Raw genomic sequence first — 16,721 nt, 5'->3', positions numbered from 1 at the left:
TCTCTATCCTTTCAAATCAAATTGTCAACATCCCTTTATTTCAACCAACACCAATAGTTATTAATATTGATGTTTCCCCGATTAACTTGTGATAATACATCAATTGGCATACTCATACAGGGTCAATATGATCATTATGAATATGCCTTCGATTGGTTTATATCGATCAAGGTAAGTTAATTGTCCTTCTTTTCTCACCTCCATTGATCATCATCATAATTTTACCTCTCACCTACCACTCTCATTATAAACCATTTTATCATCCTTCAAATAATGTCATCAACAATAATGTTGATAACATGATTATACCTTTTTTTTCGTACCCTTTAATTTAATAACCACAACTCAATTGATTGTCTTTTCAAATTTGCAACCAGACAGTCAATTGTCTCGGTTAATTGTCCAATGAAAAGGCACGTAACATTGAGTCTAACGTTAAGTCCAACATTGAGTCTGTTCAATATAAATATTTAAAATTAATTTTTAGCTTTCATTTTCAACCTCTCAAGGGTTAACTTTAATCATGATAAGTGATTCTTGGTCATTTTTGTACATAAAGTGAATCACGTAAATAAATCAAACCTGTATTTTTAATACAATATTTACACTGAACCATCAAGGGAATGATAGCAAACATGAAACCAACCAGCAAAGCAACGCCAATAGTGATAATGTACAATAATAAAATACACAATTAAGATTGAAATATTAATGAATAAAGAAATAAAAAAAGAGCAAAAGGTAAATCAAAGTTAACCTTAAAACCAAGTTGAATATTAAGATTGAAAATTTAAAAAAACAAAAACATTGAAAATAACCATTAAAATAAGATTGAAGAGTCAATATTTGAAAAATAATAATAAAGACTAATTGGAAAATTATTTAGATTGTTGGTCAACAAAGAGAAACCAGAAATTAATTGTAATTCATTGGTTGGCGTAATATTAATGTTTCCATTGATTAACAATTGATTCATATTTTAATACTTTCAACCCAATAACATGCTCAACTTTTAGCTTCAACACTCCAGGCTCAAGTCAAACCTAGCTTGTTAGCTTATAACCTAAAGGCACACACTCATCATCATGATAATCATCATTATCGACTGAGTTTTCAGTATTATTCTTACCTTTACTCTGAAAGTCTCATAGGAAAAAAAGCAAAATGAAAAGGCAAGAAAAGGAGCAAAAATTTCAATAAAAACAATTGAAACTCTGAGTTTAACTTTTCCATTATTTTCTCAAAGCTTCACCATCTTATCCTCATCTTTAAAATGTCAATTTCAATTTCAATCAAATGGATGAATGTTGGTGTCGATTGGCATACAATGTTATACTTTTAAGCTCAATCTGTCCAATCAATGGTACTTTTTTGAACCTATCATTGAAACTGGTGAAAGTTGAATCAATGACTTTATCAGCAATCAAATGCAATTTACAGCAAAAACAAATGTTAGTCTAAATATATATAGATTTGCTTGTTCATTTGTAAAGCTTTGGTGGGATTAACTGAGAAATAAGGTAAAAAGAAGGACAAAAAGAACTGATTTTTACATTAAATTGCAGTAAATCTGAGCAAATCTGAAGAAAATCTGTAAAAAACAACTGAATAAGCTTGATAAGTGGAAGGGCTAGAGAATAGAGAAGAGAAGAGGTTCAATTGTAACCTTAATTGTTGAGCTTACTACATTGTGATATCTTATTAAATTACATTTTCAATCCATTCCGTGATACTTTCGGTTGACAAGTTGATCAACAACAAAAAAAGACAACAAGAGATGAAATAATCTTTTCATGATCATCAAAATGATGGAAATGATGGAAGAGAAACAAAATGAGAATCATTTGTAACTCAAGTATAAATACAATTTTGTCCATTAATAATCCAATAAATGTAACGATCTGAAACTAACAAGAGGTTGAAATGAGCAGCAACAAGAAGAGAAAAAATTGTTGAGAAAATTTTTTTCATTTCATTCCATCAACTGTTTTTCAGACTGAAAAATGAACACAGAAAAGTAATCAACTAGATAATAATGAGGAAAAAGGGAGTAAAAAATGTCTTCTCAACTTATCATTATCATCATTAAGACATTATTATCATGTTTTTGCTACAATATTTTAACCATTTCTTGCTGTTATACATGTTATTAGCAGGGAAGGTAAAAAAGAGGCATTTTGTAAGAACTATTATTACATTAAATTAAGTTATTTTGGATATAATACAAGAGTGTTAATCTGTTTTTTATTTTTCACTTTTCTTCTTCTTCTTCTTCTTCGTCTATTGACTTTAATTCTGACCTTTTTGTTACCTATTTTGTTTCACATTTCAGATATAAATCACGTTCCAAGTTGAGGAATCGTAATTTCATCGCTATTCTGTTGGCTTTTCTGGCATCTTTTTGTATTTTGTTTCACCTCATTTCATTCAATAACTATGGCTTCAAATCTTTGGCTACTTGCTTGGAAGGTGCAACAAGATCGAAAAGCTTCCATGCAAATAATCAGGTTAATCATGGGATTGAGGATAACATTGATAACACTTATGGGTTCAGGTAAGAAGGAATTATTTCAGGTTCAACCGATTTAAAAGAGTTTTTTCTCTTCTTCTTCAAAATATCTTTCAATTACATTTTTGGGGAAAAAATGAAAATATCTTTGAAATGTTTCCCATTTTATTGTCTTTAACAATTCATTTTACCAAAACACATGCATTGAATAGTGAAAGACTTGAAATTGAATTATTTCCAGACATTCTGGCAGTTTTTATATTTCACTGATTTTTAAGTCTTCAAGCTCTAACAAACCTTTTTAGTCAACCTTTGAATGAGAAATGTTTTTTTTAATTTAATTTCACTATTCAAAAGCAAGATCAAGAGCATATAATTCAAGTATGATAAAGATCTCGGGAAAAGCTTTCTTTTGCATTAAAGGAGGGTCTCCAGAATTTTTCACTTTTTTATCCTTGGGAGTTAAGAACTCAACTTTTTTTCCTAAATAGAGTTCTACATTCAAAGTTCAAAAATAAAAAGTATTCTCATTTTAGATCAGCGGTTTCTGAGTTATTTGAGGTCAAAGTGCGCAACTTTCGAGGCCATTTAAGACCGGACTATGGAACCAATTTCTTTCTTACTTCGGCAATCAATAGATCACAAATAGGCCTATCGAATGGTATGTGAAACTTTTCTTTATATATCATAGTTTAAGGTTAAAACTTCACCGAAAAAATTCGGACAACTTGGGCGCTTGGCCTTAGGTTTGATCGCAGAGTCATGATATTCAGTTTTTAGCCACACTACATAGAGGCGCAAAGATTAGATCGGAAACTTTTTTGATATCATTTATTTTTCATAGAAAAAAAGAGGCATGAAATCTGCAGTAATCCCATGTTAAAACCCATAGACAAAATTAAAACCTGATAAAAGAGCAGACCGAACGCTGAAAACCATTAAACTGAGTACGATAATGACTGTGGACCACATAAGAAAAGATATCCGTCAACGGTTTTCAGTATAGAGCGTTTTAACGCTTTCACCTGTTTGCAGTTATAACTTACAGACATTTAATGCTACACACCCCAGATTTGAGGAATAAGCATCTTCATGACATGCGAAAAAATAATAGCAATTTCTCAAGGTCATTCAAGGTCATCCCGATTTTTGACCTCTAAATGACCTTGCAAAGTGCGCTCTGGAATGGGCACATTTTCGCAGACATGAATATCTTTGTTGCATATCGATTGACTGTGTAGGTTATGTCACAGAGAGACTTACATCGCAAAACAGGTGAAAGCGTTAAAACGCTCTATACTGAAAACCGTTGACGGATATCTTTTCTTATGTGGTCCACAGTCATTATCGTACTCAGTTTAATGGTTTTCAGCGTTCGGTCTGCTCTTTTATCAGGTTTTAATTTTGTCTATGGGTTTTAACATGGGATTACTGCAGATTTCATGCCTCTTTTTTTCTATGAAAAATAAATGATATCAAAAAAGTTTCCGATCTAATCTTTGCGCCTCTATGTAGTGTGGCTAAAAACTGAATATCATGACTCTGCGATCAAACCTAAGGCCAAGCGCCCAAGTTGTCCGAATTTTTTCGGTGAAGTTTTAACCTTAAACTATGATATATAAAGAAAAGTTTCACATACCATTCGATAGGCCTATTTGTGATCTATTGATTGCCGAAGTAAGAAAGAAATTGGTTCCATAGTCCGGTCTTAAATGGCCTCGAAAATTGCGCACTTTGACCTCAAATAACTCAGAAACCGCTGATCTAAAATGAGAATACTTTTTATTTTTGAACTTTGAATGTAGAACTCTATTTAGGAAAAAAAGTTGAGTTCTTAACTCCCAAGGATAAAAAAGTGAAAAATTCTGGAGACCCTCCTTTTGTTGAGCTTCAAAATTTAGGAATCAAAAAATTACAAAGTTAAAAGCAACTCAAATTTATTCACCAGCAAACCATTTGATAGCATTTAAATAAACATTTACCTTTATTGTGGTCTAAATTGTTGAAGACAAATGTTAGCTCAGCTTGGATATTAATTCAATACAAGTCCAGCATATCTGGGAATACTAATTGCAGCTCAAGATTATTCATATTCACTGTCAGCCTCTTCTCTAGCAATGGTCAAGAAAAGCTAAACATTTGTTAAATTTTTGTAAATCCATGTTTCTTTAGCTAAACTGAGTTGACAATCAAAGACTCAATCCAAATTTGATCGCTCAACAATCAAACCATTTGGTTATCCAATCTTATTGACCATATTAGCTTTGATTACAAAAAACGATGTTTCTATGATTTTTGTGAAACTCCAATCTTTTTTAATATAAAATCTGTTGCTTTGAAAACAAAATTTTGAGTAAAATATGTTTTTGCATGAAAAATCATCCAATTGGATTGATCAGGATAAAAGGCTGGAAGGGTTTGTCTGGATAAAGGTTTCAAGGAAGGTTTGGTTCAATGTAGACTCTATTTAGGAAACTATTTTGAACAGTCTTTTAACACTAATGTAAGTGTTTAACCGTTAACTTGTAACTGATTCCAATTTCCGAGTCTTTTTAATAACCTTCCGAGACTTTTGACCAACAGTTAACTTGATTAAATGGTTTAGCTGAGTGAAGCTGAGTGAAGATGAGTTTGAAATGAATGTTTTCCCTGTTTTTCCAGCCAAATAGCGAATATTTTGATGAGCAAATTATTAACATCACAAAATGGCAATCAACTTGGTGTTTAAGTGTTTCTTTACTTTTCCGTAAATCATGTGCTTTCATTGAACTATATTTGTATTCTCATGAGAATCTCATCCGAATCAAGACCTAAATTGATTCCTGCAAGTTTCTGTTTACATCCTTAGACCTTTACATTTGCTTCATCATCTTTTCCCATCTTCATCATCCTTATCATCAACAAGCAGATAATATTTTTTATCACTTGACTGACTTGACTGGCCCATGGAATCCCTTGAATCAACTAAATAATATTTACTTGGTTCAAATAGGAAGAAGAAGAAAAAAGTGAAGCCCAAAATAAATAAATAAATATGCTATTGGAATATGATTGTGAATAAATGTTAACATTTAATCACATTTATTACAATTCCTTGCACATTTCATTCAATATTCAATCTCAAATGATCACATTAATCTAATAATTTCATGTTTGAAAAAGGTAAATCTTAGCGACAAGCAAAAAAAGGTTTCAACTTGCATTTTATTGAAATCAACCGTCTGTGAAATTAGCTATTCAATTTCAATTGTATTCAAGACTGCTCTTGAAAATATGTAATTTACTCAGTAAATTATCTCAACTCAAGTTTTACATCTTATTACGGTTGACTATTTACACAAATTCAATATCAGTTTGTATATCTACATAAATGTATAAGAAATGAATATCCAAGGTTTACATTTGTAATTTTACTCTCAATTTTCCAATCTTTTTCCCTCTAAATCATTTCATTAATTCAGTTTTACATTTGTTTAGCAGCTTTCATATTCATTTATTCAACTCAAGTTCAGTTTATCCGTTTATCTTGTCATAAATAAACTTGTAATCCTTTTTGTTCAATTCAACAAGAAAATGTAACATTTTTTTGCCTCAATATTCTTAATACACTTCTTCCATTATTAATATTGAAATGATCAAAATCAGTTATCTATTGTTTTGCCATTTGAAACATTTATAATTGAAATGTTTATCAGAAACAGCAATTGGCCAGGAAAATGTTCACATTAACAATTAATCTAACATGAAATTGAAACTATTTTTTTCTGCTTACTTCACCTTGTTAGAGATATTTTTACAATCATTAAACTGAACTTGTAAATTATTATTAACAATGGAGAGGCAATTCAATAAATGAAAAAAAATAAGATCAACTTTGTGCTTCTTTTTCAAAATAATAATCATGAAAAAGGTTTACAAGTACAATGTTAAGATTCAATTTTGTGTTTTTTTGCTGGTTCCTTCTTAGGTTGGCTTGTTATCGATCGATATTCACAATTCTCAGGAGACTCAGAATATTCAGAATGGTTGTTGAATCAGAAATACAATCAGACAATAATACAGTTTTGTACCTTTGTAACTCTCATCACTTTGTTTCCCCTTTTTACCCAGAAACTATTATTTTCTTGGCTTCAGTTTTTGATCTTCAAGTAGAAACAACTGAATCTCTCATTGGAATAATTGTCTTCTTTCCATCTTCCAATTTTCTTACCTTTCCATTCAAAACCTTTCACATTCTCTCCATCAATCTAGCTAATCATCTTATTGTGACACTAAAATAATTTATTAAGGTTAACCATTCATTCCAATGATTACATTAGAGTGAATACAAAAAAGCAAACGCTAGCCAACAAAATCAAATGTTAACTATCATTTCCTTTTTTTATACAGTTAACTCTTTGCCATTCAAGTTCTTGATTAATTTTTCTCCCTGTTTGTGTGTTCCTTTATTCACTTTTTTTCATTGATAACATAACTGAAATATGTAATCAGATAGTTGTAATCAGTTACCTCTTTTGCTTTCACTCTTCTGTTTGTTAAGCATCAACAACCACTCTGAGCATTCTCATAATTATCTCATAACCATGAGAATCCAAAATACCAATTCAGATTGCTTTACTTTGCTTTCTTTGTTTGGCTTTTTCCACTTTCATTTCTTGCTTTGGTCATTATTGCTCCTCATCCCTGTTCATTGACCATTAATTCAATCTGGTTATTAGAATCGCTCTATTGCCAAGTATTACCTAAATGGAAAAACATCAAATGATTAGCAAAGTATAATTTATATTGTTGAGGTAAAAATTAACTTGAAAGATGAGTATTTATGTTACTTACCAATTGAGACATTAAATTGGATAGGAATCAGGATGATCATCGAAGAAAATTTCCCACTGAACACAATGGCAGACGTATTAATCATTTTTAAGGAGAATAAATGAATCAAGAAACACCAAAACCAAATCTTCAGATCATCTGTAAGAGTTGGCAATTGATTAGCCTCTGAAGTTGCTTCACATGGAACTCAATATAACACGATTTTTATAAATTTTACCGAGAAACACAAGAAGAGGTTCAGTTGTCCGTTCACACAAATTAAGATTAGGATTTTACTCATTACTATTATATAATGTTATATCCAGTTGGAGATTGATAAACCTAAATTTGGATCAGTAAAATACAAATTTTAGGTTAAACGAAAACCATTCTAGCAAAATACTGTTTTCACTATTACTTACCCAATCATCTTGAATGTTAAACCAACTCTAAACAAAGAAACCATTTACTAATCCATGTGGACCTGTTAATTGCACGAATGAACGGCCATTAATTAAAATCTAAAAAAGACAGTAAAATACAGTGTATAAGAAAATAATCAAATAAAATAATTACAAACCATGTTATCAAAATTGCATGTTAAGCAAGTAAAGAGCGCGCAAGTTGAAGGGGTTGTTACCTAATTGTAGCCACTAAATGACTGTAATTTAATTTTGGTTTCAAACGTAAGGTCAACTTCATTGTCCTTCTTAGCTAAAAATATTGTGGACTGATGGACGGATATTGTGAACCGAAGTCTAATATTGAATAGAAGAAAAGGCGATTTCTAGAGCTTTTCACATATTTCATCTGCCACACAATTGTACAGTAAACAAATGGTCTCAGCTTCAATATCCCTTGCACATTCATAATCAGCTGGACATTATCTATTCAGTTTCTGTTAAAATGTTTTGGATCCGTTTAATTAACCTTTGTATGTGATTGAATCTGTAATTCAGCGTAAAAAATTAAGCTCTTTTAAATTGTGTTGGCAGTTGATGACAATAATGTTTTAAAAAGAGGTTAAACCTGAGAATCAATAACATTTTTTTGTATCTCCTAACAGACACATTGGAGATGATATTGAATCACAGAATGACGAGAATCAGGCATCTTCCACTTCAACCTTATCTTATTATTCATCATCTTCATCATCCGTTGAATTAGTTGACTCATCGTTACACTTTCCTCGGACTCGACGTCGACTTCCCGGTTGCATTATAATTGGAGTTCGTAAAGGTGGAACCCGAGCTTTACTTGAATTTCTTAACCTTCACCCGTCAATACAAAAGGCCTCCGATGAGGTTCACTTCTTTGATGACAACAACAAGTACGGCTATGGTCTTACCTGGTACCGTAAACAAATGCCTTATTCGTTCCCTGATCAAGTTACCATTGAAAAGACACCAGCCTATTTCATTACCGATTCAGTTCCTCATCGAATTCACTCAATGAATTCCTCAATTAAACTGATTCTCATTGTTCGTGATCCAGTAACCCGTTTAATATCCGATTATGCCCAACTGGCTGAGAACAAGGCTAAAAGAGATCGTAAAATGGCCTCATTCGAACGGATGGCCTTACAGCCCAATGGAGCCGTAAACGTTGCATACAAGCCAGTGCGAACAAGCCTTTATTCAATCTTCTATTCAAAATGGATTCAAGTAATTATCTCACCATTTTCATGATTAAACCATTTTCATGGTAAAAAATATGAATATCAAAAAGAGCAATGATTAATTGCTGTAGACGATGAGAAATGATAAATTGTTGTAATCAAGTGATGATCAAAACGCAAGGAACAAAAACAAAACTGTTTCAATGAATCAAGTTTACTGACAATTAGTTTCAACTGTAGCCGATAAACTTCATCAACATGATTAATTATCATGTGAAGTTGAAAGAGTTATGAAAAATATCGTGAATGTTCAAGAGACAAACAGGAAAGAAACGATGAACAAACTTAATGTTAGGACAGAAAAGTGGAAACAAAAAAGAGATGAAAAAAAAACATTTTCAGACAATTTTTTCTCGATTCATTTTTCGTCCTTTTTTTGTTATCCTTTGTTTATCCTTATTCAGAAGTACTCATGTTTAAGGGTTGCTATTGTCAGTATTAATTGATTGCGTGGATTCAGGAACAGAAAGATGAAAAGTGGTGTTGACAGATGAAAAGATGGATGAGATGTTTCATCTTCATCTTTTCATCCCTTTTTTCACCATTTTTTTCTTGCTTTCCGTTTCTCTCAGTGAAGCTGCATTAAAAGTGGTAAACAAAATGATTACAAGATTACTTGATTACTGTTTTCAGGTTCATGAAAATTGTTAAACATTAATTGTTTTGTAGCTTCATAATTTGTACAATTTAAATGTGAGAACAACCTTAATTGTGTTTTGATTAGAAGCGATGAAAAAGATGAAACTTGATATTTAGGTTCAATCAACTCGACTGAAAAGGTAGTTTGATTCACAAGAAATGTCCTTTTAGGTAAACTGTTGAATTATCTCAGGATATCTAGATGATCCATTTTACCATGTAATTTATCGTATATCGAGGTGACAATATGAAAAAACTGAGTTGAATATTTAATGAAATTTTGGTTTAATTTTGTGTAACCATTGAAAGATGCTATGATTGTCTCATCTGTTTTTTTCTTGAATAGTTTGAGTTCCATATTGAATGAGCCCTTCTGAATTTAATTTTATCTCTATTTAATAATAAATTGTCAAAATTGAATGATTAATTTATGATGGATTTGAAGCAATTTTAGTTTTTGAAGCATTTGAGAAAAATTGAAGGTAAAATGAATTGAAATTGCACCATTTAATACTTCACCAATGCATTTTGATATGCAATCTCAGTAAATGATATCATCTTTCGAGGACTAATTACTCATCAGCGATGAGCCATCCCTTCGTGAGTTGGTACCTAAGGTCATGAAACTGACCAATAGAGTAAATTTTGGTTTGTCTTTAAACAAAACTCAATCAAATCAAGTCATATGTTGGCAACTTGTCAAAGCTGGCACATTATGCTGGTAGTCACAAATCAACCATTATTATATTAGTATTAAGCTATTCAAAAATTTGTGAATTTCCTTTATGGAATAACGTCAAAACTGTTAATATAATGATGACACAAAGGTCACAGTGCTTTCATTTTCAAAAATCCAAGAATAACAAAATTTCAAAATTACCAGATTTTCAAAACCAGAAAGTATGACAGTCAGACTAATCCTGTTTTGGTACCCAAAATGCCTTCTAATTGTTTTAGATTTAGCATTTTCGACCAGCAATGAAACCCTTCTGACCTTTGTGTCTTCAGTTTTACACAAAGAGCCATTAAAAATACTTAAAATGACTGATTGTCACTCTTTGCAAGGGACAGTTTTCATCAGATTACCTTTACCAAGATCCTTTACTTTTTTTGCCTCTAAAAACGTCTCGAGTCTAGAAAAGAGGAAATACTTTAATGTTGACAGTAAATTGGGTGAACATTTCAATTGGTTGAATTGTTTGAATCAACAGGATTGCAAACCAAAGCTTAATTCAATATTTGGTTGGACAAAAAATATCAGAAAAGGTTTACTTTGCCTTATGCCTAAGGTTATAAGTACAATCAAAGTTACAATTGAAGTTGAAAAATTGATTCTCATGAAGACTGGAAAAGTGAAAAAAATTCATTTATAAAACTAGTGAACATGATACAAAATCAAATATTACAATTACATTATTGATAACTTTGCTGGCAACAAAAATGATTACAATAACTTTCAATCGATTCGCAAAAATGATCATGATCCATCAATATTATTGTAATCAATGACAGCTCTAAGTGTTGTTTTACTATAAATTATTTATCGCCCATTATCATTACGATTATTATTTGCAAATTTTCACTCTCCTTTAATTCAATATTTATCGTGAAGAAACAAGATAAATAGTCTTGAAACATTTTCTCAAATTTCCAGCTCGGAATAACAATCATTTTCACCATAACTTTCATCGAGAATCCATCAACAGTAAAACATTGAACCATTGTTTAAATTCAATGGAAAATAGTTTATATTATTTCTAAATGGTTTCCTGGTCTATTCAGAATATCAATGTTCAATAATCAGATTACTTCCATTCTTATCGGTCAGCTCATCAAGAATGACAATCATCTTCAAAAGGTCATTTGTAAATCATTTGGACAAAAGGTGAATGAGAGAAAAGAGCATTTCTTTTGCCGAAACAAAACACTGAGAAAAGGTCAAAATGGCTTTGATCTTGTTCAAGTATTGATGAGGATTTTGCTGTTGATTGATTTGATTAATCAAATTGCTTTCCAAGTTCAACTCGAAAAAGTGAAATCGTGAAAAATCTAAAGGTTTAAAATTTGATGCTTTTTTCAATTCAACTGATGGCTTTACCTGCTTTCTGGTTTCAATATTATATCATGAAAAATTGGTGAAATTCAATAAATCGTTAGTTTTAGACAATCTCATTTTAATTTCAATCGATTTTACAGTCATTTGAATATTTTATGAAAATAATCATTTAAGTCATCTACATCTTTAACGAGTCGTACTCTAACTGATTGTTTATTGATTCACTGTTAATCATCTTTTTGCAGCTCATTTATTTCATATTTACATTTTCTGAATTAATGTAATGAGTGAATGTAAATTGTGTTTAAAAAATGTTTCCGTTAATTAGTTAACTGTAAAAATAAAAAGACAAGAGTAAACAGATGCTTTTGTATTGACTGGCATTTACACAAAAGGCAAACATTTCCTTGAGGCTTTCCGTTTTTTAGAGTTACTTTTAATCAAATTTTCAACATTTAATTAAAGATAGAATATCGATTTCGGTTGTTTAATTGTCATTCAATTCATTCATCTCAATTAACTGCTGGTTGAAAATTTCATGATCTATCTGTTGGTGGAAATGTTGGAAGACTTCAAATGATGAATATGAGAAGTTAACTAATCTTGCAGTGAAATAGTTTGAAATGGTTATTAAAAGATGAAGATTATTATGGTCATTTTCAGGGGAATAATCATGATATTTTGTAGGATTCATAATCTTTCTATTCAATTTTGATCTGCTCAACCATAATGAATATGAAACATTAAAACATCAATTGAACGGTTAATCTTTTATAATGATTATCATTATAATAATAATAATGATTAACTTGAAATTTTTGTTCCTGCTGGAGAAGAAAAATTGATTCTCAAATAATTGACTAATCAATTTTCACTTTTTCATCTTCAAGTCTATCTTCATACTTTTCATGCCTTACATGTAAGAACTCTGAGAAACTTGGAACCTGGAACCTGGAATTTTATTTTTATTTTCATTTTCAGTCTTTCCCTTTAAATCACCATAATAATAGCATCTTAAAGTCTTCAACTCTTTCGCATTATTCAACCCTACCAATCACGCAAGTAAAGTTAAGTGAAGAAACACTCAGAATAATATTGCACTTTCTTTTTATCACCTTTACTTTATATCTCAGATAATCAACATGAACATGAACAAGTTGAATATGGAATGAAAAGAGAAAAAAAATATTTTCTCTTTTTTCTCTTCTCTCCTAAACAATAATAATACAGCATAATGAGCCATTTTTTCATGTTATTTTCATGTTGTTTTTTTTCACTTGATTCACTTTAGTCCTTGTTTTGTTAATAACTGACGATTACCATTGAACTTGATGAAGGGAGTGCAAAGTAAACTAGAAATAAAAAGAAGAAAAAATATTATCATTAGATTGGTAAACTTTTTGTATTATTAAACTAATCATGTATCATTTCAATTGTAATTTGAAAAAGCAAACAATCAATGTTTCATTCTTTACCTTTAAATTGATGAAAACCAAGTAAACAAATTTTACGCTTCCTTTTTGTTTCCACTCAATCCGATAAATCTGGATCCCTGTATTACTCCAATTGTCTGATTGATTAATGATAAAATTTCATTGAATATTCGCCAAGTCAGCATTGATGATTATTATTAATATTGTTTTGTACCATCAGCAATTAACATAATCTGACGAGAGAAAAAAATAGAAAATTAAATAAAAAAGAAAAGGTTAACAGCAAAGTCACGTACCTTTTAACCACATTTTACATTATTATCAGAATAAAAATAATGATAAACGATATTTATCAGAATTGTTTCCTCGCTGGGCTCCTTTTCAGGTTAAGTTTATAATGAATTATTTTTACCTTAAGGGTCAATATAAATTAATAACGTTGGCATAAAAATATTGCATCAGTTTTTTTGTGTGTACAGCTTTTCAAATGCATTTTGATGATCCAAGCAGTTCTGTTGATCCAAGCACATTTTGTAGCCTTTTTTCATCAATTTTTCATGAACTGTTTGAGCCTTTTGGGTCCATAATTGTTTTCAATATTGCCATGAATTTGATTCAGTCCCAATGTTGCAATTATTATCATTGAAAATTCACCATTTTTAACCATATCTAACTTTTTGCTTCTTTTTTCTTGTGTTTCGCATCAAACAGCTATTTCCAGCTCATCAGTTACATGTTGTTGATGGAGATCGTTTGGTTTATGATCCATTTCCTGAAGTTCAAAAGGCTGAAACTTTCTTAGGATTAGAGCACAAGATAAGTCGTGATAATTTCATTTACAATGCAACTAAAGGCTTTTATTGTGTCCGAATCAATGGAACCCTTGAAAAGTGCCTCAACGAATCAAAAGGACGTCCTCATCCTCAAGTTAATCCTCAAGTGATTCGGATTCTTAGACGCTTCTATCGGCCTTACAATTACCAATTTTACAAGATGACGGGAAGAAACTTTGATTGGCCTGAAGTATGACCAAAGTCCAGCCTAATGATGAACATAGATGGTGATGATATTAATGATGATAATGATGACAGTAGATTCCAAAAACAGGTTACAACGAATCAGCGTAAATCATCAAACAAAATAACGGACAAACCAAAACCAAATAAGATTGACATGATGTCTTTGTCAGTTTTGTCAGAGATATCAATGCTTTTACAAAACATGAAACTTTAAGGTTGTGAAAAATGAGCCATTTGAGAGGCCAAAATAACTATTGTTACCAATCGTTATATATTTTGAGTTATTTTTTCCTTCTCGTTTTACTTGCATAAAATTTACCATGGATATTGGGAAACCTAAAAAAAGAGAAACAAGAAAGTTACTCATAGAAACTTGAAGGTTGTGAATTTCAATCAAGTTAACAATGTTGAACGACAAGTTAATCAGACTGTTGTTTAACAATTAAACAAACAAGAAAACAAAATTAAAAGAAAATTATTAACTAAAGGTTGTGAGAAAAGTAAATAAGCATCGCTTGTAAGGGTAAAACAAGCATGGTTTCCATTTGTATATGTAAATGCAATTTACTCTTAAAAAAAATACTTTACACTTGATGATTTTCACATTTCAATATTGGTGTAACAATCCATTAACGATTGTAAGCAGCAATCAAAAAACAAAACAAAATATAACAAAACAAACATATCAATAATCAAATCGACTGAAAATTGTAAATTTTAAATCAAATTTGTAAACATGAAAAAATATCTTTTGCTCTAAAAAAACCGTTAATCAAGGTTGTGAACCAAAGCGTCAATAGATGGCGCCTTAAATAATTAATTTGACTTTAAATTGTTTAATCAAATTGCAATTACAGTTAGTATTGCAAGTCATGCGAAAATTGAAGATTCAATTCAAATGATAATCATCAGCTAATTGAATCAAACTCATTTGCTACTTCAACTGTTCATTTGTCTCATTTACATTTAACAAACATTGAAATATCAACAAATTTAAATTTTTGGTCAAATTTAATTTCAAATTTCCATCAATTTAATTGTCTAATCAATCTTTTTTTGCTCTGAATACTTTCCAAGATTTATTGTAATCAACTTTTGAATGTAAAATCATTACAGTTAACAGCATGATGTTTCTTTGTTGAGTTACCCTCTTTGGTTGTGAATTATTGTGTCTTAATTGTAATTTATGTCAATTTTTATCTAGTCAAGATCAAAGCCAATTGTAATCAACAGCTAGACAACAATGACTAAATCTTGTTCTGGAAAGTTGATTATTTGAATATAATTAAAGTGTCACCACTGATTGATTCTTAAAAATCAAATCAAAACATTTTCCCAAAAGTGTCTCTTCATTTGTTCAATAAATTTCACTCCATTATTTCACTCTCACTTTGAGTTTCAAGCTCATAGTTTAAACGTTCATGAAATGTTCATCAGAATCAAATCAACCCTGTTTTCACTGCCATTTGTCTTCAAAAATAACCTTCAAACCTCAAATCGACCAAGTGAGTCAGTTGACCTTTGAATCAAATTGTCACCAAAAACATCATCGAGTCAATCCTTTGTTTGATGCTTGGAGTCAACCTTATTCACTCTTTTTATATCTTATCGACTTTTAGTTTGTTGTCACAATAATAATGCAAAATGGTGCTTAACCTCGCATTGTTTGGTTTTTTAACCGAACCAATAGATGCTATTGTTTAGTGATTGAAGCAACCAAATCTAATTGTCATTTAATAAGTGCGAAATAATTCAACTCGATTTTGTTTCTTAATGTGACTCGCAATCAAAACTCAACTCATTTACATCAGTATTTTTGAGCAACAAAAACAAGTTGTTTTTTTCCTGAAATTATGGTTCGTATAAAACCAAAGCTTGAATACAGTCAAAAGATAGTCGCAAAATTTCGTAAATCAGCGCGCTTTTGGGCCTCTTTGGTTTGCATAGTTGGTGCTGTTGTTCACACAGGCATAATAAGTTTGAATTATTTACTGCACCCGATTGGAGCCAATCTTGAGATGAAAACAATCAATAACTTTGCATTGCCTTCGGTTTCAATTTGCTTTGATTATCTAAGGAAAGGTTTCAGGTATATCGATCATCCAGTCTATCCAATCAAAGTATCAACGCTGACTGTCAAAGAGATCAACGATAATTTATTAAAATGGGAAGACTTGATAATATTTTGCAAGGTGCTTGATGTCAATTACAATCAAGTCGATTGTGAATCTCTTATGGTTCAACCTGAAAATATCAACAACACCAATCAACATCCAATTATATTGGAACAGTTATCTCATTATTTAAAATGTTTCACACTATTTAGTGGATTCAATGACACAATTAATTATGATCGAGACAAAGTCGGAGATTCACCGTTGATGGATATACGCCTAAACACTTTCAACTTGAGTCTAGGTAAACGTCTTGGTTTATACATTTTGTCCCCTTACGAAGAGCTGGACGAGTCGATTAGCAACCCGTCATTTATACAATTTGATGCAATCGATAGTAATCAAGCAACAGTTACATTTGAATCCATCTTTATCTACCAGTTTCAGTCCAGGTTTTATAG

At 30.8% G+C, this 16,721-nt stretch overlaps 1 protein-coding gene and 2 long non-coding RNA genes across 4 annotated transcripts; 1 reads left to right on the top strand and 2 right to left on the bottom strand.

Moving 5' to 3' along the window:
• Positions 1–27: 27 nt before the first annotated feature.
• LOC107367708 (heparan sulfate glucosamine 3-O-sulfotransferase 5-like) lies at positions 28–15,487 on the top strand. The gene is made up of 4 exons (XM_015935458.3): positions 28–171; positions 2,333–2,554; positions 8,388–8,985; positions 13,839–15,487. The coding sequence occupies exons 1-4, from the start codon at positions 128–130 to the stop codon at positions 14,154–14,156; spliced, it is 1,182 nt and encodes a 393-aa protein (XP_015790944.1). The 5' UTR covers positions 28–127; the 3' UTR covers positions 14,157–15,487.
• Positions 6,071–8,103, bottom strand: LOC107367710 (uncharacterized). Of its 2 annotated transcripts, XR_016200142.1 has the most exons (5): positions 7,962–8,103; positions 7,744–7,842; positions 7,560–7,663; positions 7,343–7,480; positions 6,071–7,251 (listed from the first exon to the last, which is right to left on the bottom strand). It is a non-coding gene; the product is annotated as an uncharacterized LOC107367710 (long non-coding RNA). The 2 variants fall into 2 exon arrangements; XR_016200141.1 differs by lacking the exon at positions 7,962–8,103 and having other exon boundaries at positions 7,744–7,883.
• On the bottom strand, positions 12,790–14,763 carry LOC149094646 (uncharacterized). Its single transcript, XR_016200149.1, has 4 exons — positions 14,630–14,763; positions 13,424–14,482; positions 13,170–13,360; positions 12,790–13,046 (listed from the first exon to the last, which is right to left on the bottom strand). It is a non-coding gene; the product is annotated as an uncharacterized LOC149094646 (long non-coding RNA).
• Positions 15,488–16,721: the final 1,234 nt, after the last annotated feature.

Source organism: Tetranychus urticae, chromosome 1 (genome assembly GCF_039701765.1).
Source record: "Tetranychus urticae isolate SD_2017Ah chromosome 1, NJAU_TeUrti_SD_1.0, whole genome shotgun sequence".
Classification (NCBI taxonomy): Eukaryota; Metazoa; Arthropoda; class Arachnida; order Trombidiformes; family Tetranychidae; genus Tetranychus; species Tetranychus urticae.
This window is presented reverse-complemented; position numbering and strand designations above follow the sequence as displayed.